This window comes from Elgaria multicarinata, chromosome 2 (assembly GCF_023053635.1).
Source record: "Elgaria multicarinata webbii isolate HBS135686 ecotype San Diego chromosome 2, rElgMul1.1.pri, whole genome shotgun sequence".
Classification (NCBI taxonomy): domain Eukaryota; kingdom Metazoa; phylum Chordata; class Lepidosauria; order Squamata; family Anguidae; genus Elgaria; species Elgaria multicarinata.
The window spans coordinates 180,003,872-180,028,316 of record NC_086172.1 but is presented as its reverse complement, the minus strand read 5'-3'; the positions used below and the strand labels follow the sequence as shown (position 1 = coordinate 180,028,316).

General features: G+C 47.3%; 1 protein-coding gene across 7 annotated transcripts in view; it reads right to left on the bottom strand.

The window, feature by feature from the left end:
* NIN (ninein) overlaps positions 1 to 24,445 on the bottom strand; it is a 159,314-nt gene that overhangs the window by 20,235 nt on the left and 114,634 nt on the right. For 5 of the 7 annotated variants that reach the window (XM_063118241.1, XM_063118242.1, XM_063118243.1 and 2 more), the window contains 10 exons: positions 24,173 to 24,298; positions 23,746 to 23,815; positions 21,334 to 21,549; positions 18,426 to 18,539; positions 17,585 to 17,707; positions 15,417 to 15,530; positions 11,780 to 11,926; positions 9,347 to 9,517; positions 6,505 to 6,654; positions 5,479 to 5,580 (listed from right to left, as the gene is read on the bottom strand). In XM_063118241.1, the coding sequence (XP_062974311.1) occupies positions 5,479 to 5,580; positions 6,505 to 6,654; positions 9,347 to 9,517; positions 11,780 to 11,926; positions 15,417 to 15,530; positions 17,585 to 17,707; positions 18,426 to 18,539; positions 21,334 to 21,549; positions 23,746 to 23,815; positions 24,173 to 24,298 (1,333 nt within the window). Of the gene's footprint in view, positions 1 to 5,462; positions 5,581 to 6,504; positions 6,655 to 9,346; positions 9,518 to 11,779; positions 11,927 to 15,416; positions 15,531 to 17,584; positions 17,708 to 18,425; positions 18,540 to 21,333; positions 21,550 to 23,745; positions 23,816 to 24,172; positions 24,299 to 24,445 lie in introns of all 7 variants that reach the window. The other 2 variants (XM_063118244.1, XM_063118246.1) reach the window with 2 other exon arrangements.

Genomic DNA, 24,445 nt, shown 5'->3' with positions numbered 1-24,445 from the left:
CAGGAAAAACTTCCTGACTGTTAGAGCAGTACGACAATGGAATCAGTTACCTAGGGCGGTTGTGGGCTCTCCTACACTAGAGGCCTTCAAAAGGCAGCTGGACAACCATCTGTGTGGGATGCTTTAGGGTGGATTCCTGCATTGAGCAGGGGGTTGGACTTGATGGTCTTGTAGGCCCCTTCTAACTCTGCGATTCTATGATTCTATGATTTTATGTGTTGCACTCCAACTCCCAGCTGGGAACGATGGTAATTGCAGTCTAACACATCTGCAGGTGCCAGACTGACTTAAAACGATTTAAATAGCCTTCTAAGCCATCAGCATCAGGGGAACCACCTGCAAATGTGTTCAACAAGTTACTTCGCTGGAGTAAGGATACAGTTCAGAAGTCTCAAATCACAGTAAAATTCAAAAGCACAGACCCACTGAGGGTGCGAAGCGAAGAAACCTCTCAGGAGTTTTTCAGAGACCTCAGTACATCCAGCTGTGCAAATTTCAATCGGATCATTCCACAAAAGACATGCAAAAAGAAGACAACGGAAGGAGAACTCTGATGGCCACAAGACAACAAAGGACTGTTCCAAGGATAAAAACAACGGAAAATGGAATCTTAGAGCCACTTTTCATTTTTTTTGTATGGGTTCAAGTTAAGACAGCTTATCTAATATTCTTGGAAAGCGCAGCCTTTAAAGCTTTCTCTTTCCTCTTCTAGACTAAGGGAAATAGGGTGCAATCCTGTGCAAGTTTAGACAGAAAAAGGACCCAGCGTCGGGAGTTGTTTTCTGTCTGAACATGCATCGGCTTGCAGTAATTGCCCACTATCTGTATAATGTTTGAAGGACTCCATTTGATTCGGCCCATTAAAATGAAGAGTAGCTCTTCCAGAAGACGAGATGGGTGGTTGCAATCATATTTGGTATGAAGTCCATATCAAATAAAAAGGGGGAGGAAGACGCTAACTAATGGGATTTTTCTCCCATGCAACGGAATTGCAGGAAAAAAAGGTTCGTTCTACCTTCACACGCTAATTCGGGCAGGGCGCTGCACCCGTCTCTGCTAGTTCCAGCCACCAAGGTCTAGAAACGGGTCAGCCAGTGGCAGCGGGAAGGAAAAGGGTGAGGAGAGAACAAGTGTGAGAGAGAAAGTTATGGGAGTCTGAGAGCAGAAAGGGACAAGAAAAAAAGGTTTCCATAGAAAAAGAGAAGTAAACAGGGCCGGTGCTACCATAGAGGCCACTCAGGCGGCAGCCTAGAGCGCCAAGCTAAGAGGGGTGCCGGGCGCAGTGCAGCACTCACGCGTTGGCTGTGAGCTGGCCCGAGGACTCAGCTGGGCCTGGGCAGGTGAGACGGTGCCCCGCGCCCATCCAGCTGAAGCGAAGCCAGGGACGCTGGGGTGGGTGGAAGTCAGAACGTGGAGCCGCCCACCCCACCCCAGCGTCCCTGGCTTCGCTTCAGCTGGATGGGCGCGAGGCACCAACTCACCCGCCAAAGCGAAGCCAGGAACGCTGGGATGGGCGGCTCCACATTTGGACTTCCGGAACGTGAATGGGGTGCATGGGGTCTTTGAGTGAATGCATGTGTTCATGTGTGTGTTTGTTTGGAGTGAGTGATGCTGAGTGTGTGTGTGTGTGCACACGCGTGTGAGTTGGGGGGGGGATGATTTGGAGGTGATATTCCTATTAAACAATGAATTTTAGACCCATAGACGTTCCTTTCCAATTTGTTTGCTATAATTGGCATGATGTATTTCTTACACTTTAAAATAAATTGAGCAGTTTCAAGTTTTGTGCTTCTTATTTTTTCCAGGAAACATCTGTTCTTAAAAATCAAAGTTGGCATTTTTTGGGTGGTGGTGGTGGTGAAAGTAGCTCACCTTGCCTAGGGCGCAAAATAGTCTGGCACCGGCCCTGCAAACAAAGTCACAAAGGGCAAGGATTTTTTTTTTTACAGACCTCAGAAGAGCTGGGTGGGGTCGGGAGGGAGAGACACAAGTAGACCATTACCCACCCACCCCCCAAATTCCATTCCCCACAACAGAATATAGGGCAGGCACTGTCATGTGTATCTGGTGGCTGGCACATTTCAAGTTCTGTGCAGAATTCAGACTTCTGTTAAGCAAAAACAGGTTTCTAGGCCTTATGGCTGCTTCCTCCCACCCTCCCCGAACAGGGCTAGCTAACTAATTAACTAACATCAACAGAATGAAATTTAATAGGGATAAATGCCAAGTTCTGCATTTAGGGAATAGAAACCAAAGGCACAGTTACAAGATGGGGGACACTTGGCTCAGCAATACTACAAACGAGAAGGATCTTGGAATTGTTGTAGATTGCAAGCTGAATATGAGCCAACAGTGCGATGTGGCTGCAAGAAAGGCAAATGCTATTTTGGGCTGCATTAATAGAAGTAGAGCTTCCAAATCGCATGAGGTACTGGTTCCTCTCTATTCGGCCCTGGTTAGGCCTCATCTAGAGTACTGCGTCCAGTTCTGGGCTCCACAATTCAAGAAGGACGCAGACAAGCTGGAGCGTGTTCAGAGGAGGGCAACCAGGATGATCAGGGGTCTGGAAACAAAGCCCTATGAAGAGAGACTGAAAGAACTGGGCCTGTTTAGCCTGGAGTAGAGAAGATTGAGAGGAGACATGATAGCACTCTTCAAATACTTGAAAGGTTGTCCCACAGAGGAGGGCCAGGATCTCTTCTCAATCCTCCCAGAGTGCAGGACACGGAATAACGGGCTCAAGTTACAGGAAGCCAGATTCCAGCTGGACATCAGGAAAAACGTCCTGACTGTTAGAGCAGTACAACAATGGAACCAGTTACCTAGGGAGGTGGTGGGCTCTCCCACACTAGAGGCCTTCAAGAGGCAGCTGGACAACCATCTGTCAGGGATGCTTTAGGGTGGATTCCTGCATTGAGCAGGGGGTTGGACTAGATGGCCTTGTAGGCCCCTTCCAACTCTGCTATTCTATGATTCTATGAACTGTCTTGTGGAGGAGGAGTGAAGGAGACAGAAGCAGACTAAGGGAATGACGGGTCTGTGCTCCATTTGGGACCCCCTGCCCTAGGAGAGAAGAAGCAAAGCACGGCCATTTCACGACCCCTGCTGTAAATTGGATTTCCCCTCCTTTTCCCTCCTCTTCCCCTTTTCCTTGCGTGTCGTGTCTATTTAGATTGTAAACCTGCACATAGGTACTGTCTTATTTTAATGTCTGGTTGTAAGGTGCTCCAGGTGCCATTTGGGGCTGAGAAGAGGAATAAGAATACTTTAAACAAATAAAACTTGGGAGCGTGAGTAAATTCTGCAGTGATCTGAAAAGGGCGTCGGGGTGGGGTGGGGCTGAATAAGACTTCCTGGAGTCCAGGGGTGGGGTGAGGTGGGGAGGCTTCAAAGCCCTGGATAGTTTTTGGCCTTTTCCCATGATGACTTGTTGAAAGAGAATAAATTATGCAAAATACGCTTCATTTGCATAGGTCGTATGGATCACAGAACTTGCCATTACGAGTTGCAGAATTTAAATGCTGTGTCTGGAAAGCTTAGAGTCCACACAGAGCTTTTCCTCAAGGATCTCAGTAGATGCTCACAGCTTTGATGTGCAGTCCTGGAAATGCCACCATGCTGAATATTGCTTTGTGGCTCCTTTGGGGAGAGGGTCTGTAGCCCCAGAATAAAGCACATGTTTCGCCCCTATGGAAAATCCCAGATACAGCCTCCCAGCATCTTCAGTTAAAAGGATCTCTGATAAAAAGGCTGGGCGGGGGGACCTCTCTAACTGGAGGTCTGCTGCCAGTCCGAGTAGAACCCCTAAACAACTTGGGACCAGGATACCTGAGAGAGCGCCTTCTCCCCTACCAACCTGCCCGGTCACTGAGGTCATCCGAGGACCTGCTCCTGGTGGTTCCACATAGATCCATCCTCCGATTGGAGTCCACCAGGGGAAGAGCCTTCAGTGTGGTGGCCCCCCTCCTGTGGAATTTCCCTGCCACTGGAGGTCAGGCAGGCTCCAAACTTGTACTCCTTTCGGCGCCTCCTGAAAACATCTTTATTCCAGGAAGCCTTTCCATAATACGCAGCCTTAAGGCTCTGTATTTGCTTCTTTTAAAATTTGTTTCAAGTGTTTTATTCATTTTATCTTGTACACCGCTTCGAAATTTTTCATTGGGGAGCGGGATATAAATATTCTAAATAAATAAATAAATAAATAAATAAATAAATAGAACGGACCAGTGATCTGGCAGTTGTAAGGCCGCTAAGTTGATACGTTCAACGCCAGACGTTGGCATCAGTAGAGACGGCACGTCGGTAAGAGCCCTTCGATTTGCTAAGCATCGGTGCAGAAGTCAAGGGGAGCTTTGGCTCTTGTTCCGCCTTCGAAGTCCCTCCTGGTCTCGCTCTTTCTCCATGGCCTGGCCTCGCCATTCGGTCGACCGCCTTTCTACACGGCTGCTCTTTTGGTTATTATTGCTAACGGCCATTCGCAGACCTCTCCTCCCCAATTTTGCCTAGATCAGCTGTCTTTAACAAAGCAGCTTGGACTACATCTGCCATCATCCCCAGCCAGCAAGGCATACCAGCTGGGGATGATGGGAGTTGTAGTTCATTGCACCTGCTTGGAGAAGGCTGCCCTAAGCCAGGAGTGGCAGAAAGTAAATTTCCAGATGTCAACTGCCAGCATTCCTAATTATTGGCCATACCGGCAGGGGCTTCTGAGAGTTGAATGAAAGATCTGGAAGACTCATCTAGAGTATTGCGTCCAGTTCTGGGCTCCACAATTCAAGAAGGACGCAGACAAGCTGGAGCATGTTCAGAGGAGGGCAACCAGGATGATCAGGGGTCTGGAAGCAAAGCCCTATGAAGACAGACTGAAAGAACTGGGCCTGTTTAGCCTGGAGAAGAGAAGATGGAGGGGAGGCATGATAGCACTCTTCAAAGACTTAAAAGGTTGTCACACAGAGGAGGGCCAGGATCTCTTCTCGATCCTCCCAGAGTGCAGGACACGGAATAACGGGCTCAAGATAAAGGAAGCCAGATTCCAGCTGGACATCAGGAAAAACGTCCTGACTGTTAGAGCAGTACGACAATGGAACCAGTTACCTAGGGAGGTGGTGGGCTCTCCCACACTAGAGGCCTTCAAGAGGCAGCTGGACAACCATCTGTCAGGGATGCTTTAGGGTGGATTCCTGCATTGAGCAGGGGGTTGGACTCAATGGTCTTGTAGGCCCCTTCCAACTCTGATATTCTATGATTCTATGACTACTTTATGCTCTCCCCACCTACCCACCCCAGCCTAGATGAAGGAAGTGTGCAAATCCTCTCTTGGAAACTAGGCTAAAAAGCCTGAGACAGGTATATTCGGTTGTGGGATGTAATTTTCATCTCAGCCCAGGGAAATCATCAATTGGTAAAACTTAAAAACTATCCCCAACTTCTTTCTTTTCCGGACCGTTAACCATAAATCCCACCTCTGTTGAAACGGACCTCCATCACCTGCTCTTCCAGTTTGACCTGCTTTTTCCTGAGGCCGTCGTTTTCCGAATGGATGCTTTCCAGCTCACGCTCAAGCGAATTCATTTGACTGATCTGTCAAGGAGTTTAATCTCAGTTCAGAAAAAGCACCATGAAATAATTCGCGTGGTTTCAACTTCGCCAAAGCGTGGGCAAAAATACCTGCAGGCAAATTCTAGCCTGCAGCCAGCCAGCCAGCCCTCCACCATGCGCCAGTGGGCTCCAGGGGAGAGCTTATTGTATTTATTCGTTTTTTTGTATTAGATTCAATTTTATGCAATTCAATTGCTTATTGGAACTAGTTGCCCAGAGTTCCACTGGCGTTCCTCTGACTCAGAGGTGCACGGACCTCCTGGAGATATGGCATATGCTGGTATGAAGTCAGTGAACCTTCTGTCCCCCAAAAGACGGCGGTGAGACAGATGACGGAGACGCGGAGAAAGAACTTACAAAAAGCCCTGCTGGGCCAAACTAAGGACCCCTCTAGATCACCACTTTATTATGTATTTTTACTCTCATATAGAGATAGACTGCCTCTGAATATGGAAGTTCCAGCTAGCTATCAGGGCCAAAATCCCCCATTAATTTGTCGACAAATTTATGAAACAGTCAATTTGTCTGATCGCCTGCGGTGAGCAAGGATTGCTACTAGATGACCAGTCAAGTAAAACCTAAGAAAAAGGAAGAGAGCTGCTTAGGTGGGTTGTTTTTTTTTAGGAGGCGGGGTTTTTGGAGTGGGGAGATAATTTCTTTCAAGCCATTCAGGTGTCAGAAGGGCTTAACAAAGGACTGTGAAGATAGGCTAGCGTAACTGGGAGAGTAAAAAGATGTGTTGGTAAGTTGCAGAGATTTAAACAATAACACCGCGTTAGACCAGGAGGCGAATTCGAGACCTGAATTAACTGAGGATGCATTGGGCGTGATGTAATTGCCCATTCTCCACTCTGGGGGTGGGGTGGGGGAAAGAAACCCACAAACGGTCTCTTGTTTGGAACTGACCTTCCGGTTGGCTGAGGTCAGCTCCTTCTGCAGCCGCTCACATTCTCTCTTCAGGCTCAGCTTGTCCTGCTCGATGGCTTTCACAAGCCCCGACTGGCTTTGGTTTTTCGGGTGCTTCAGGGTCAGGATGGTGGATTCCAGCTGCCGTATCTTGGCGAGAGCAGAGGCCGAACAACAGTTCATTTAATCAGCGGATTTGGGGGAAGCTGCAGAAGCATCGGAGAAGCAGTCGGGTGTGGTGGGGCGCCGCCCCACCTAATCTACAGGAGCCAACATAGAACACGATCCCTCTCCGCTTGCCTGATCTGGCACCAAAGCTAGGGTGACCCTACGGAAAGGAGGACACGGCGCCTGCAGCTTTAACAGTTGTAGAGAAAAGGGAATTTCAGCAGGTGTCATTGGTAGGCATGCAGCACCTGGTGAAATTCCCTCTTCATCCCAACAGTTAAAGCTGCAGGAGCTCTGCTCCCTTGACCAGATACAAAAGAGGGCAGGGTTCCCGCAGCTTTAACTGCTGAGATGAAGAGGGCGTTTCACCAGGTGCTGCATGCCTACCAATGACACCTGCTGAAATTCCCTTTTCTATACAACTGTTAAAGGTAGAGGAGCCCTGTTCTCCTCTTCATAGGGTCACCTGACCTAAGCACCGGCCGGTGCACGGCCTGTACCACTGGCCCATGTGCCCGTCACCCTGCGTCCGTCTCGGGTTCTGTGGGGGTCTGCTGCAAGCTAGGCCTCAAGCCCAACGCAGTTGTGAAAGGGGAATGGCCAAGATTAAACAGACAGATGAGAAAATGCTGTGACTTGGCCCAAATTTTTGGACAGGGCTCCTGTATCTTTAACAGTTGCATTGAAAAGGGAATTTCAGCAGGCGTCATTTGTATATGTATATATCTTCATCACAACAGTTAAAGCTGCAGGTGCCCTGCCTTCTTTTAAATCTGGTCACGGTATAGCTCCTGCAGCTTTAACTGTTGTGACGAAGAGGGCGTTTCACCAGGTGCGACATGCCTACAAATGACACCTGCAGAAATTCCCTTTTCAATACAACTGTTAAAGGTACAGGAGCCCTGTCCTCCTTTTCATAGGGTCACCCTAATTCAGGCACATAGAAAACTGCCTTATACAGGGCTAGGGTGACCCTATGAAAAGGAGGACAGGGCTCCTGTATCTTTAACAGTTGCATAGAAAAGGGAATTTCAGTACGTGCCATTTGTATATATGGAGAACCTGGTGAAATTCCCTCTTCATCACAACAGTTAAAGGTGCAGGAGCTATACTAGAGTGACCAGATTTAAAAGAGGGCAGGGCACCTGCAGCTTTAACTGGTGTGATGAAGAGGGGATTTCACCAGGTACTCCATATATACAAATGACACCTGCTGTAATTTCCTTTTCATAGGGTCACCCTATACAGGGCCCATTCAGAAGACACCTTAAACCATGGCTTCAACCATTGGCTACCTATTTACAAACACTGCGAAATCCATCTTGTTAAACCTGGCTTGCTTTGCAGTGAAAGTGGCAAAAATTAGGAAAGACTTAGTGTCCCCTGATGATAACTAAGATTGCTGGTAAAATCCCAGCACTATATATGATGTTTTATATGTAAAAGTTCAATATTTGAAGTTTAATACAATGCTTAGGGTGACCATATGACCGGATTTGCCCGGATTTGTCCGGGGTTTTGATTGCAAATCCGGGAGGGGGAGGGGAAATCCGGATTTTTTTTCAAAGAGCAGCTCTAATGGGAATTAACGCTTATAACTCCATCATTTTTTAAGATAAAGACATGAAACTTGGCACAACGGTAGCTCTTAGGAAGGGCTTTAGTCGTACCAAATTTGAAACAGATCCGTTCATCCATTGATTTTTTAGGATTTTTTTTTAAATTGAGGTTTTAAAATTATTATTTTTTAAATCGTCATTTTTAAAGATAAAGAGCTGAAAGTTGGCACCATGATAAGTTTTAGGTAGAGCTTTAGCTATACCAAATTTGAAACAGATCTGGGGCCAGTAGCAACCCTGTTAACAACAACAGCAGCTTGCAATGAGTGAAGATACAGTCAGAAAAGATATTTGAGGGAAGGGGAGAATGTAACACACAGAGTATAGCAAAAGCTTCAAAGTACAGCAAAACCTACAAAAGTAGGAGTGAGTGAAGTTAATTTCTGATACACTGAATCTCTCACTTGTTCTTTATTTCAGTGATTTTAACATTAAGATGTTATGTAGAACAGATTTGTCTTAAATGTGTGCTGTAAAATCAGACATGTGACCAAGGCTATGTTCGGGTGGGCACGCCCCCTTGGTATTGGACACGCCCCCTTGGGGGCGACCATGTTGTCCTCCTTTTTGGTTTCCAAAATATGGTCACCCTAACAATGCTGTAATGTAATGTAATGTAATGTTTTTATATCATGACTCTTGTATCTGGCTAAAACCCATGCTGGGTTGCCTTAATAAAATTTGATTTGGTTAAGCCAGAAAGCCAGGCCATGTTCAGAAGGCACCTTAAACCATGCCTTTAACCGTGGTGGGTAAGCCAGAAAGCCAGGCCGTGTTCAGAAGGCACCTTAAACCATGCCTTTAACCGTGGTGGGTAAGCCAGAAAGCCAGGCCGTGTTCAGAAGGTACCTTAAACCATGGCTTTAACCAGTGTTGTCGACACTGACTGGCAGCAATGGCTCTCCAGGAAGTCTTTCCTAGTCCTACCAGGAGATGGCGGAGCTCGAACTTGGGACCTTCTGCATGCAAAGCGGGGACTCCACCACTGAGGGCCCCCACCCCACCCCCCCGCCATTTCCCACATCAACGTGCCTCTGAACGGGATCCCAGTTTACCTTCTCCCTGGAATTCATGAGATCCGACTTGGCGCTCTGGACCTCCTGCTGGAGCCGCTCATTCTCCTGCCTCAGCAGCTGCTGCTCTTGCCTGACCAGTTCGTCCCAACACAGCTTCTTCTGCTGGCTCTGCAGCCCTGCCGAGTGCACGGCGGCTTCCAGGGCCCGGTTCTGCAGGGAGGAAGGAGGAGAGCGAGCGCGCAGCAGGGTCAGAGCCTCTGTGGCAGATGGCGAGGAAGCTGGATGGAGGGGAGTGCGGCGTTACACCCCACAAGTCAGCTCCCTAATGTATGTTTGGAATTTGTAAGTCTATTGTGTTTAGAATGTTGACCTGAATCAGTGGAGATTGAACATCTTAGGACAGGGGAAGAGGATATGTAAGGGAATGACTGAAGTGATAGGAAAGGAAGGAAAGGAACCTCTCATGCAAGCACTGAGTCATTTTGTGAACCGCCTAGAGAGCTCCGGCTATTGGGCGGTATAGAAATGTAATGAATAAATAAATAAATAAATTACTGACTCTTGGAGGGACGCCAGCTTTCGCTGACGTTTTCTTGGCATGCCTTATAGCGGGGTGGTTTGCCGTTGCCTTCCCCGGCCATTATTACCTTTCCGCCAGCTAACTGGGGGAAACTCATTTTATGAGTTTAACTCATTTTACCGACCTCGGAGGATGGAAGACTGAGTCGACCCGAGCGGGCTGCCTGAAACCAGCTTCCGCTGGGATCGAACTCAGGCCGTGGGGAGAGTTTCAGCTGCAGAAACTGCTGCTTTACCGCTCTGCGCCACACGAGGCTCCTTAGGGGGGTTATGGAAAAATTATGGAAAATGGTGTATAGAGAAATAAATGAAATAACTGGAATGGATTTAGAAGAAACACCAAGTGTAGCATTATTATCAATGTATGGAAATCTCAAATTTATTCTCCCAGCATTTTAACAATCTATAAATACATTTTAACTTGGTGTTTTAAATTTTTAATTTTGCATTGCTGCTGTTTTTATCTGGTTGAGCTTTTATATTGTATTTTATATTATGGGTTTATACTGTTGTTTTATACTTTGAATGGTTTTAATTTTTGTGAACCGCCCAGAGAGCTCCGGCTATTGGGCGGTCTAGAAATGTAATAAATAAATAAATAAATAAATAAATAAAATGTAATCAGATGGAAAAAGAATTAATAACGAACCTGTTAACAGCTGCAAGGTTAATGATATCCAGAAATTGGAAGGTTCAAGGAGATTATGATATAGAAGATTGGTATAAAGAAATATGGGATATTGCTATAAATGATAAATTAACATGTAATATTAGATTTAGAAGGGGAATAACAAAAAAATGATTTTGAAGAGATACAGAAATTGTTCCTAGAACATGTATTGTTAAAAGGGAGAGGGAGAACACCTCCAGAAGATTCAATGCAATTTTGGAAACTAGAATAAGATCCCGAGGGTGGGGGGCACTTATTAATGTGAGTTAGTTAAGAAGTAGAATGTGTAGCTAAGAAATGAAGAGGAATGTTATGTTATGTATGTATATGATTTATCATGTGTTGTTAAATAATAATAATATATATATTTTTTTTAAAGTGGAAGTCTGGACGAAACCAGGATTTCACCCCCTCCCCCCAACCCCCAAACAGTACAAACTCTAGCAACACAATGGTAGACTAGAATTTCATTTCAGTTTGTAAATCACTCAAAAATGCCCCATTCGCATTCCTGAATGGGAGCATAAGTTCTCCAAAAATGTTCGCAAAATCTGCACTTGAAAAATGCGCAACTTTTTTTTAAAATGCGCAACTTTACCCATTTGAAGAAGCAAAAAAAAAAACCACAACACATTTCGCAAATGAGAACGAGAGTGTGCCAAACATAGCCTTGAACTAAAGTTTGGAGAATTTCAGCGACCTCAAGAGTCCCTGGTTCTCAATACGGCAAGCAAAAGAAAAGTTTAAGCAGAATATTGCTAAGACTTAGGTGTTGAGGTACAAAATTTATCCACAGATTAGTTACAGCCCTGGTGGACTTGGATTTGGGCATAAAGCCATGACAGGTGCTGGTGACTCATGAAGGATCTGGAAAGGTCACAGGTAAGAAATGAAGATTCAGCTAATTGAATAATTGGACAATTGCATGAGTCATGTAGATATGAAAGTGTATATAAAGAGTTGTAATTTTAATAATGTCTGAACTCGGAGATGTACATGTCGTGATATGCTGTGTTGTGTATGGAGAAACTGAATGTACTGGAGAACGCTGTTTTATATCCCAGTAAAGCTCTGTACTGAATTAAGAAACCTCTGGTGTGAGTATTTCCTTGAACAAAGACTTTCTAAACTCTGCTACGTTGAGATTCCCAACATCCGCCCCACACCCCTCTGCTCTTCAGTTCCCATGACATCTCGCGGAAAGAAACAGATCCGAGGGCTACCTTCTCGTTGGCCGTCTGCAGCTGTTTGTGTAGCGACCCCACCTCCTGCTTCATAACTTCTTTCTCCTGATGGGATACCCGGAGGTCTGACTTGAGCCTGGAGACCTGAAGGTTGATGTTCTGTACGGCGTCATCAAAACTCTGGATCTGAGAAGGCCAGGAGAAGAAGAAGAGGAGGTCAATAAAGCGGGGAGCTTCACAGGTCTGCAAACCCGCAGGGGAGAAATGCGAGTGTATGCAGCTTCCACGCGCCAGCCCGGTTGCTGGATCGGGAACCAGGTGGACAGGCTGCAGAGGGTTGCCCGGTGTGCATTGCAGAAGGAGCAATCTGACGGAAGTTACAGGGCAGCCTGTTGAAAAGATCCACCCTCCGTTACTGAATGCAAAGGAATCTGGGGGGCCTTTCTTAGGGTGAGCCTATGAAAAGGAGGACAGGGCTCCTGTATCTTTAACAGTTGCACAGAAAAGGGAATTTCAGCAGGTGTGAATTTGTATATATGGAGAACCTGGTGAAATTCCCTCTTCTTCATCACAACAGTTAAAGCTGCAGGAGCTATGCTAGAGTGACCAGATTTAAAAGAGGGAAGCTTTATGCCACAATGTCTCTTTAATAAAGGTTTGACTAATTGCTGACTGCTAGAGGTGTCATACAGTTAATGCACCTTTCATTCAAGTGCTTTGGAAAGGCGCAATAGTTGCCTACACGTAAACTTTGTATTGGAAATCTCTTTAATATTTACTGATGTACATTTTCTCTTAAATTATGTACCTGCTTCTTGGAATGTAACACACAGTCAGCATAAATGGATTTTCCATATGCCCTCTGGACTACTCAAAGACTGATATTACAATATTGGAAAGATAAAAGCTCACCGTCTTTAATGCAATGGATTGAAGACCTAACCTAGGGTGGCCCTATGAAAAGGAGGACAGGGCTCCTGTATCTTTAACAGTTGCATAGAAAAGAGAATTTCAGCAGGTGTCGTTTGTATATATGGAGAACCTGGTGAAATTCCCTCTTCATCACAACAGTTAAAGGTGCAGGAGCTGTACTAGAGTGAGCAGATTTAAAAGAGGTCGGGGCACCTGCAGCTTTACCTGTGGTGATGAAGAAGGAATTTCACCAGGTTCCCCATATATACAAAGGACACCTGCTGAAATTCCCTTTTCAATACAACTGTTAAAGACACAGGAGCCCTGTCCTCCTTTTCATAGGATCACCCAACCTTCCTCCTCTGCAGAGGGACAAAATGAAGTGGAACAACCCTAGTCGATTCTCATCTGAAGAGGTGATTCAAAGAGTTCAGAAGGGAAGCAAGTTCCAATTTAAGTAACATTGGGTTAGGCTGCTTCAGTGAGACAGTGAGGCCAAAGCAGCTAAAACGGAATTGAAACATGGGGGGAGGCTTCTTCCCCAGTGCGGCGATGCTGTTTTGACTGTGCATCTGAGCAATTCAAGGAGCCTCTTGAAATGTGGCAGACTTACATATTTTTGCCTCAGTTCTTTTTTGAAGGGGACAGACGCAAACGTGTGGCTGGTCAGAGGGATGGCCAAAGGAAACCCCTGGACGAAGGAGATGGGGGTTCATGTCCCTGCTCAGCCGTGAATCTCACCAGGGCATAGAATCATAGGATCATAGAATAGTCGAGTTGGAAGGAGACTATAAGGCCATCTAGTCCAACCCCCTGCTCAATGCAGGGATCCACCTTAAAGCATCCCTGACAGATGGCTGTCCAGCTGCCTCTTGGAGGCCTCTAGGGTGGGAGAGACCACCACCTCCCTAGGGAACTGGTTCCACTGTCGTACTGCTCTAACAGTCAGGAAGTTTTTCCTGATGTCCAGCTGGAATCTGGCTTCCTTTAACTTGAGCCCGTTATTCTGTGTCCTGCACTCTGGGAGGATCGAGAAGAGATCCTGGCCCTCCTCTGTGTGACAACCTTTCAAGTCCTTGAAGAGTGCTATCATGTCTCCTCTCAATCTTCTCTTCTCCAGGCTAAACATGCCCAGTTAGAATAATAGAATCTTAGAATAGTAGAGTTGGAAGAGGCCTATAAGGCCATCGAGTCCAACCCCCTGCTCATTGCAAGAATCTACCTTAAAGCATCCCTGACAGATGGTTTTCCAGATGCCTCTTGAAGGCCTCTAGGGTGAGAGAGACCACAACCTCCCTAGGTAACTGGTTCCACTGTCGTACTGCTCTAACAGTCAGAAAGTTTTTCCTGATGTCCAGCTGGAATCTGGCTTCCTTTAACTTGAGCCCTTTATTCCGTGTCCTGTACTCTGGGAGGATCGAGAAGAGATCCTGGCCCTCCTCTGTGTGACAACCTTTCAAGTATTTGAAGAGTGCTATCATGTCTCCCCTCAATCTTCTCTTCTCCAGGCTAAACATGCCCAGTTCTTCCAGTCTCTCTTTAGAGGGCTTTGTTTCCAGACCCCTGATCACCCTCGTTGCCCTCCTCTGAACCCCCTCCAGCTCATCTGAATGCTTTCTCTCAGCCTGGCCTACCGAACATGGTGGTTGGGCTGGGAAAATGGGACAACCCCTGGGTAAAATATCTTTAACTCCGTGAAAGAAGGGCAGGTGGGTGGTGGTGGGGGAGGAAGCAGACTCTCGCGGCACTTTAAAGATGAACAATTTTATTGTAGGACGAGGTCCCACGGACTACAGCAGGGATGGGCAGCAGGCGGCCAGGCCAGGAGCTGCGAGTAGATTTATGGGAGATTTGCAGTAGATCAGCAAGGGTTTGTGTCCCAGCGGGGGCTGGTGGCTCCGATGTCAGAGGGGCAGTGAACCCACTCCAGGTTTCAGTCAGAACTAGTCCAGAATTCTAAGCAAGCTATCCAAGGTGCTTAGATGCCTCCTGACTGGAACCCATAATAGGTTCACCGCCCCACTGACACCAGAGCCACCACCCTCCGCTGCTGTGACTCCTAATTGCCCAACAACAACTCTAAATTATACTGCTGAAATTAAGAAAGCCTGGCCTAACTGGAAGCAGACTATTAATATTAGGTTCTATTCTGTTCTGTTATTATTATTATTTATTTATATAGCACCATCAATGTACATGGTGCTGTACATGGTGCTGTACCATGGTTCTGGTACTCAAAACAATTTCCTTGAATCAGCGATTTTAAGTTATGTCTTTTGTGCCAGGTTCCTGTTCGTGAGCCCCAAGTTTCTAGCAAAAACAAACAAACATCATATTTTATAGTTGCATGAAATGTTGTCCTTATTTGGTAGAGGTGTTCTGATTTGGTGTGCACGCACACACACACACACACACTCACACATAACACACAGAGGAACACTGTTTTTGTTTTTGTTTTTTTAGTGAACTATGGAACCAAGAAGTCCTGAAATACAAGCGGTTGATCTTAGCGAACACAAATGTATAAGAGATGAGAAAACAAAAACTCATGCACAATAGCAATTATCAGGGACCTTTGTTACATTAATGTAACATTTGTCCTAGAAGAGAAACCCACAGCCCCACTTAAGACCAAACTGAACAGAATCAAATTTGCTGATGGATTCTAGTTGAGCAATGTCACGCTTTGGAGGCTTTTCCCCCCACATAGAAGTGAATATAAATATTGTCCGGAGAGGGAAGAACGTGAGCTCCAACACTGTACCTTGTCTTGAGACGCTGCAATCTGGGTCTTCAGAGACTGGTTCTGGTGCTCCAAAGATGACTTCTCCTGTTTCAAGGAAGCAACGAGACTCTCCAAGAAGGCTGCTTTAGCTACCTGCAGTGGAGAGAGAGAATCATAGAATCATAGAATAGTAGAGTTGGATGCGGCCTATAAGGCCATCAAGTCCAACCCCCTGCTCAATGCAGGAATCCACCCTAAAGCATTCCTGACAGATGGCTGTCAAGCTGCCTCTTGAAGGCCTCTAGGGTGGGAGAGCCCACGACCACCCTAGGTAACTGGTTCCATTGTCGTACTGCTCTAACAGTCAGGAAGTTTTTCCTGATGTCCAGCTAGAATATGGCTTCCTTTAACTTGAGCCCATTAGTCTGTGTCCTGCATTTTGGGATGGTCGAGAACAGATCCCGGCCCTCCTCTGTGTGACAACCTTTCAAGTTCTTGAAGAGTGCTATCATGTCTCCCCTCCATCTTCTCTTCTCCAGGCTAAACATGCCCAGTTTGATGGGCCTGGCATTAGCACAGGGCAACTTCAGGAGGTTGGCAGGGCCCCAGGACCCAATTGCTAATGCTGGTCGTGGGACCCTTTACCATTTTTCCAAGCCTGGCACTGCTTGGATCTAAACACCGCTGATATTTCCCAGAAGCCTCTGACCAAGTGTTGCTCTGGGGCATGCTGGGAAATTTATGGGGAGGTTTGACCTCTTGAAGCAGTGCCAAGGCAGCCGGGGAAGTCCCAAAGGACCCAGTATGGCCAAAGACCCCAAAAATCTGGAGTTGTTCTTGATCCCAGGGCTCCTCTCTCGGAGGTGGGAAAGGAGCCCAATTTTTGCTGGTTAGGTTTTGGAACATTCCTTCTCCAGTCCAGGTTTCACCAACCTGGTGCCTTCCAGATGTGTTGGACTGCAACTCCCATGCTGGCTGGGAATGATGGGAATTGCAATCCGACACATCTGGAAGGCACCAGGCTGAGGGAGGCTGGGCTAGCCGCTCAGGCTGTGGCGTTCCGTGTTTTGAAGTCTGGTTTTCGCCGTTGGCAACCAAGCATGTTCCCCAAAACACAGCTTTCTTGGGGGTGGGGGGGAGCAGCAGGACAGCCCCGTGCCTGCTGCTACGAGTTAGGGAGTGTAAAGGATAGGGGTACAAGTCTGTGCCTTTAACTTGCTGTTGCTATGAGGGTGTAGGATCTGTCCTAGGTAGGATCTGTGGTCTATTGTTCAAACTGGCTGTGCCGGGCTTTGGTGGCCACCAGCCAAGGTCATTCCTGTCCCGAGCCAGTCCAACTCCCACGGGCACCTGGAGATTATCGGGGCGTTGGACACACGAAACAGGATTCAGCTAGGGCAGCCTTCCTCAACCTGGGGCGTTCCAGATGTGTTGGACTGCATCTCCCAGAATGCCCCAGCCAGCAGAGCTGGCTGGGGCATTCTGGGAGTTGTAGTCCAACACATCTGGAGCACCCCAGGTTGAGGAAGGCTGCGCTAGGGGAACAAGAGGTGGCCTGGCCCCTCTGGGAGGAGGGTGGCCCATAGACCGGGAAGAGCATGGGTTGGTTTACTCAGGTCATGGGACCTGGGGTCCCCAAAAGGGATAAAAAGCTTTATGAAAAAGTTCCTCCATCTTCCTTGGTGGTGCGTGCGTATGTCAAGTGGGAAGGTCAGGTCTGTGGCAACTCTGCCAGTCGCTCGGAGTTAGAAAGGTTTTTTTTTTAATGTTTTAATGTGTGTGGGTATTCTGGAGGCGTATGAATGCTTCTTGGGGTAATGGCTAAGTATTAGAGCTTTTCCTCCCCTTCTTTCCTCACTCTTCCTTATCCACATTCCCTTCCTCTCCCCTTCCCTTATTCTTCCCCTTCCTATTCTTTCAAGGGGCTGTTTTACAACCAAGGCCTCACGTGTTAAGTTTCAGCGATTGCAATAAAGTTGCTTTGGTCCCTAACTGTGTGTCTGTGGGTTTATTCCTGTGAACATCTGTCTCGTCCCGGTTGCGGACAGGGCAGGGAGGTGGGCAACTTGGGAGTCTAGGGCGTTTGGTCCAGGAGCCTACCCTGCAGGGTTGTCAGGTGGACCCTGACTTCCTTTACAGGGAGGTGTTCATCTAGGGCGGTTGGGGTAAAGGGTGCGTGGGGGGGGGAGTCACGCATGGGCCCCCACCTTCTCTACACATCTGTTCAGCTCTTCGCGGAGGGCCTCCTTCTCCTTCAGCAGCTTCTCGTTTTTCACAATGACGCTGGAAATCTCGTTCTGGAGGTCGGAGAGATCTGGGCATCTGGGCAGCTGCAAAAAAAAGGATCAACCTGAAGTCTGGGAGGCAGCCCATTTTAAAAGTAAGCAGGTGCCCTTTTAAATCAGGAAGAGTTTGGACAACCCTCTGTCAGGGATGCTTTAGGGTGGATTCCTGCATTGAGCAGGGGGTTGGACTCGATGGCCTTGTAGGCCCCTTCCAACTCTGCTATTCTATGATTCTATGATTCTATGAACTGGGCATGTTTAGCCTGGAAAAGAGAAGGTGGAGGGAGACATGATAGCACTCTTCAAATACTTGAACGGTTGTCACACAGAGGAGGGCCAGAATTTCTTCTCCATCCTCCCAGAGTGCAGGACATGGAATAACGGGCTCAAGTTAAAGGAAGCCAGGTTCCAGCTGGACATCAGGAAAAACTTCCTGACTGTTAGAGCAGGATGACAATGGAACCAGTTACCTAGGGAGGTTGTGGGCTCTCCCACACTAGAGGCCTTCAAGAGGCAGCTGGACAAGCATCTGTCAGGGATGCTTTAGGGTGGATTCCTGCATTGAGCAGGGGGTTGGACTCGATGGCCTTGTAGGCCCCTTCCAACTCTGCTATTCTATGATTCTATGAGTTTGAGTTTGTTGTGGGTTCCCCCCTCTTTTTAACATCCCAACAATTTCCAGGAAACGATTGTGGCTTAACAGAAACTTCTGAAGCATTTGGGGCAACCCAGGCCTGGCTCATCCTGCCACACCTGCCCTTACCTGCTTTACTTTCTCCCGTTCTTCCTTGAGGACGTGGTTCTCCTGCTCCAAAGCCCGGGCTTGAACCCTGAGCTGAGACAGCTCCGTCTCCAAGGATGAGACCAGCGTCGAAGACTAGGAGCAAATCCCAAAAAATTAAGATGGGGGTTGCAGACTTGTTCATAGATTAGATCAGCCTTGCCCAACTGGTCCCCTCCAGACATGTTGGACTACAACTCACATTATTCCCAGCCAACAAGACAATGCTGGCTGGGAATGATGGGAGTTGTGGTCCGACGCTTCTGGAAGCCACCCGGTATGGGAAGGCAGAACTGTTGCATTCCTTGCAGGCAGAGGCTTGCATATCAGACTCCGGAGGTATCGACCTGCAGGGCCCACTGTGGCCAGGGCCTCGTCAAATCTGGAGCGGGCCCTGACTCCTTAACAGGTCCTTGCACCAGATCTTAATGATATAGGGCGGGATATAAATGTTTTAAATCAATAATAAAAAAATAAAAGGCAATTGAGTGTTATTTTTGCCATAGGGCAGAATGGGGTGCTTGGGTGGGATTGAGAGCAGTGACTTGCCAAAGGGCACTTAGTGAGTTTGTGGCAGAGGTGAGAATTGAATCTGGTGTCTTGCAGCTCAATCAGACCCCCAGCAGGGTTCATTTCATAGAATCATAGAATAGCAGAGTTGGAAGGGGCCTACAAGACCATCGAGTCCAACCCCTTGCTCAATGCAAGAATCCACCCTAAAGCATCCCTGACAGATGGCTGTCCAGCTGCCTCTTGAAGGCCTCTAGTGTGGGAGAGCCCACAACCTCCCTAGGTCACTGATTTCTTCAAATAGTCTTCAAATACTTGAAAGGTTGTCCCACAGAGGATGGCCAGGATTTCTTCTCCATCATCCCAGAGTGCAGGACACGGAATAACGGGCTCAAGTTAAAGGAAGGCAGAATCCGGCTGGACATCAGGAAAAACTTCCTGACTGTTAGAGCAGTGCGACAATGGAATCAGTTACCTAGGGAGGCTGTGGGCTCTCCCACACTAGAGGCCTTCAAGAGGCAGCTGGACAACCCTCTGTCAGGGATGCTTTAGGGTGGATTCCTGCATTGAGGAATTGGACTCGATGGCCAATTCCTCAATGGCCATCGAGTCCAATTCTCGATGGCCATTGATCAGGGGGTTGGACTCGATGGCCTTGTAGGCCCCTTCCAACTCTACAATTCTATGATTTATTTATTTATTTATTTATTTACATTTATATACCGCCCCACAGCCGAAGCTCTCTGGGCGGTTTACAACATTTAAAAATAGTAAACATTAAAAGTATACAATTTTTTTTAAAAAACACACATAAAAAACAGTATAAAAACAACAGTATCCATTTAAAAACAACAATTGTGGGGTCCATTAAAAACAAACTTAACGTTGTTAAATGCTGTTAAAATGCCTGGGAGAAGAGAAAAGTCTTGACCTGGCCCTGAAAAGATAACAACGTTGGCGCCAGGCGAGCCTCATCGCGGAGATCACTCCACAGTTGAGGGGCCATCACCGAAAAGGCCCTCTCCCTTGTTGCCATCCTCTGAGCTTCCCTTGGAGTAGGCACTCGGAGGAGGACCTTAGATGTTGAGCGCAGTGTACGGGTAGGTTCATGTCGGGAGAGGCGTTCCATCAGGTATTGTGGTCCCAAGCCATGTAGGGCTTTATAGGTTAAGACCAGCACCTTGAATTGGACTCGGAAACATATAGGCAGCCAATGCAAGCGGGCCAGAATCGGTGTTACATGCTCAAATCTCCCTGTTCCAGCTATCAATCTGGCCGCCGCATTTTGCACAAGCTGCAGCTTCCAGACCGTCTTCAAAGGCTGCCCCATGTAGAGGGCATTGCAGTAATCTAATTTGGAAGTTACCAGAGTATGGACAACTGAAGCTAGGTTATCCCTGTCCAGATAGGGGCGTAGCTGGGCCACCAACCGAAGTTGGTAGAAAGCACTCCGTGCCACCGAGGCCACCTGCGCCTCAAGTGACAAAGATGGTTCTAGGAGAACCCCCAGGCTACGAACCTGCTCCTTCAGGGGGAGTGCAACCCCATCCAGAACTGGTTGAACACCCCCCATCCGATCAGAGGAACCACCCACCAGCAGCATCTCAGTCTTGTCTGGATTGAGCTTCAGTTTATTAGCCCTCATCCAGTCCGTTGTCGCAGCCAAACACCGGTTCAGCACATCCACAGCCTCACCTGATGAGGATGAAAAGGAACAGTAGAGCTGTGTGTCGTCAGCGTACTGATGACAGCGCACTCCAAAACTCTGGATGACCGCACCCAACGGTTTCATGTACATGTTAAACAGCATGGGGGACAAGACCGATCCCTGCGGAACTCCATACTGAAGAGTCCACGGGGCCGAGCAATGTCCCCCAAGCACCACCTTCTGGAGCCGTCCTGCTAAGTAGGAGCGGAACCACTGCAATGCAGTGCCCCCCACTCCCAACTCAGCCAGACGTTCCAGAAGGATACCATGGTCAATGGTATCGAAAGCTGCTGAGAGGTCGAGGAGAATCAACAGAGTCACACTCCCCCTGTCCTTCTCCCGACATAGGTCATCATACAGGGCGACCAAGGCTGTTTCTGTGCCAAAACCAGGCCTGAAGCCCGACTGAAATGGATCCAGATAATCAGTCTCATCCAAGATTGTCTGGAGCTGGCCCGCCACCACCCGCTCAAGGACCTTGCCCAGGAATGGAACATTTGCTACCGGCCTGTAGTTACTAAGATTTTCCGGGTCCAAGGAAGTTTTCTTCAGGATTCTTTGTAAACTGCCCAGAGAGCTTCGGCTATGTGGCGGTATATAAATGTAATAAATAATAATAATAATAATAATAATAATAATAATAATAATAATAATAATAATAGCGCACATTACCTGGATTTTACAGTTCTCCAGTTCTTCCTTGAGCCGGGGGCTCTCTCTCCCCCATTCTTCCGCCACACACCTCCCGGTCACCTTTTCCTTCTGCCGAAGCATCCTCATGAACCGCTGGTTAAGATCCTGCGCGTCTGCCTGATTTGGGGAGCTTTTGCGGCCAAGTTCGGCGTTTTCCAGCTCCAGCTGCTGATTCCTGGCTTTCAGCTCAGATGCCTGCAAGGAGAAGAGGCACCCAGCAAGAGTCAACGGCAAGGAAACGTGTTATTATCCAGGCCATGCAGCTGCAAAGAGGGTCCCTTCGTCTTCCCAGGCTAAGGTACCTCCATCCCCCTTTTCAGACATTTCTTTGTGATAGAATTATTTTACTGGAGTGTGTGTGTGTGGAAGGGATCTACTCAAGAGTAGCTAATTTCAGGATAAGAACATAAGAAGAGCCCTGAGGCTGGATCAGACCAAGGGTCCATCTAGTCCAGCACTCTGTTCACACAGGGGCCAACCAGCCATCGGCCAGGGACCCACAAGGCAGGACATGGTGCAACAGCACCCTCCCACCCATGTTCCCCAGCAACACAGGCTTACTGCCTCGAATACTGGAGATAGCACACAACCATCAGGGCTAGAAGCCATTGACAGCCTTCTCCAGGAATTTCTCCAACACCCTTCTAAAGCCATCCAAATTGGTGGCCATCACTACATCCTGGGGTCGTGAGTTCCATAATTTAACTATGCGCTGTGTGAAGAAGTACTATCGGGAAGGCTGCCCACCTCCTCTTGCAAAATCCCTAACCCAAACCAGCACCCTTGAGATGTATTGGATCGCAATCTCCATCATCCTCAAAACAGAGGCCACGCTGGCTGAAGGGGATGGGAGTTGTAGTCCATGGCACCTGGAAGGTGCTGGGTTCAGGAAGGCTGCAGTAGCCAATTGTGTGAACAGTCAGGATTGCTGGCTATGGAAGGCCTTGATCCAGGGGCCCTAAGGGAGGTGGGCTGGAACCTCGTTGGCATTGTGCCTTTAAGCGAGTTGGGAAAACTTTTCTTTTTCCTAGAGCTTTTAAAACTTGATTTTGTTCTGACTTTTATACTGTTAGTTTTACTCTACCCTGTGCCTGTTTGGTGCATTCTCTTCCCCTCCTTATTGTTTTATTATGATTTTATTAGAATGTAAGCCTATGCGGCAGGGTCTTGCTATTTTATTGTTTTACTCTGTACAGCACCATGTACATTGATGGCGCTATATAAATAAATAATAATAATAAATAATAATTATAGCCTGCTAAAGCAGCCTTCCTCAACCTGGGGCGCTCCAGATGTGTTGGACTGCATCTCCCAGAATGCCCCAGCCACAGAGCTGGCTGGGGCATTCTGGGAGTTGTAGTCCAACACATCTGGAGCGCCCCAGGTTGAGGAAGGCTGTGCTAAAGGGAGGCAGCCCATATATTTCTCCCCAGCTTAAAATAAAAGCGATATGCCAATTCTGTTGGTTAGGTGCAATTAGCCAACTCCAGTTGTGGCTTTTTTTTAAAAAAAACACAATCTGCATGGAAAATGTGCATTTAAATCTATATTTAAATACACATTTTAAACATATTGGCTCAGTTCAGAGAACATGTTAATCAACAGCGGTTTTAGAACTCCACAATGGAGTTTTTACACCACCGTTGAGAAACGTGTTGTCTGGAGGGAAAACTCCACGCAACGGTGGAGGTTTTTTTTGGGAAATACTCCATGCAGAATATCCACACTGTGCAGAGGAGAGTTACTGCACAACTGTTGTGTTGCATGTTGTGCGGAGGGCTCTGTGGAATTTTCTGTTGCATTGTGTTGACTTTTCCCACTGGCTATAGAGTTCCCTGGCAAGAGTGGCTAAAGGAGCGAGTGCCGCTCTAGGAGAGCCGCTGAGATTCGTTTTTTGCAGCAATGGTTGATGGGATACCATCAGGAGGACTGGGGGAGGAGAGAGGGCGGAGGAACTGTCAATCAAATGTTGCGATGGATTTTACTCAACTCCATGGTAGCCCACAGTCACACAACAGTAGAGTTAGAACATGTTGTGTGTGGGGTTCCCCCTAGGAACTCAACCGTTGAGTGGAGTTTTCACACTGTGTTGACTAAAGTGTTGTCTGAATAGAGCTATTTTATCACAATACTCAAAAGTTTAAAGCCGAGAGCTGTGCCTGAACGGGTAAGCAACAAGCACAAAACCCAGTGGTAACGGAGTTCAAACCCCCATTTTAGTCCTGGGAGATCAGATCAGGTCAGCTCATACCAGAATACGAAAAGACTGAATTCCTCAGGGATTCCTACCTCTTGAGGGATTTAGAGTTTCCTGACAATCAAAGAACATTCACCTAAAAGCAGAGAGAGAGAGAAAGAGAGAGAGAGAGAGAGAAAGAGAGAGAGACTTACCTGCTTCTTCAAATTCTCAGCCATCTTCTGCACTGCCACTTTCTCTTTCTGTACAGCCTCTACCTTTTGCCTAAAATAAACACAGCGGACAACACTGTTATTGTGTGATGTACAGTATCACCTTCATTTAATTTAAGTGTGTGTTTGTGAGAAAGAGACAAGCACAGAGAGTTTTAGTGACAGCAGTGGAAACATCTCAAAACAGCTAAAACGAATGCTGATCAATTTTGCCACGATGGGCATTTTTGAGAGTATGAACAACCTGTACAAAGAAACCCAGAGTCAAAACTTTGCACAGGCATTGTAGACGGGCGCACAACTCCCACGATCCTTCACCGCTGGCTGTGCTAGCAAGGGCTGATGGGAACTGTAGGCCAAAACATCTGGAGCAGCGTGGGTTGCCCACCGCTGGGATAGAGACACTTACCAGAGTTCTTCTCGAGACCCGCTAAGATCCCTCAATCTCAGGTTGGAAATGCTCCCTTCCTCACGTAAGAAGGCAACCTCATTCTTCAGTGCAATGTTTTCTTCTATGAGTTGCTCAACCTCACATCTGGGATGCAAATAAATAAATAAAAATAAATACGGCACCTTTTTGAGATACTGGAGTTCCTTTGAATTGCAAGACACGGAATAACGGGCTCAAGTTACAGGAAGTCAGATTCCGGCTGGACATCAGGAAAAACTTCCTGACTGTTAG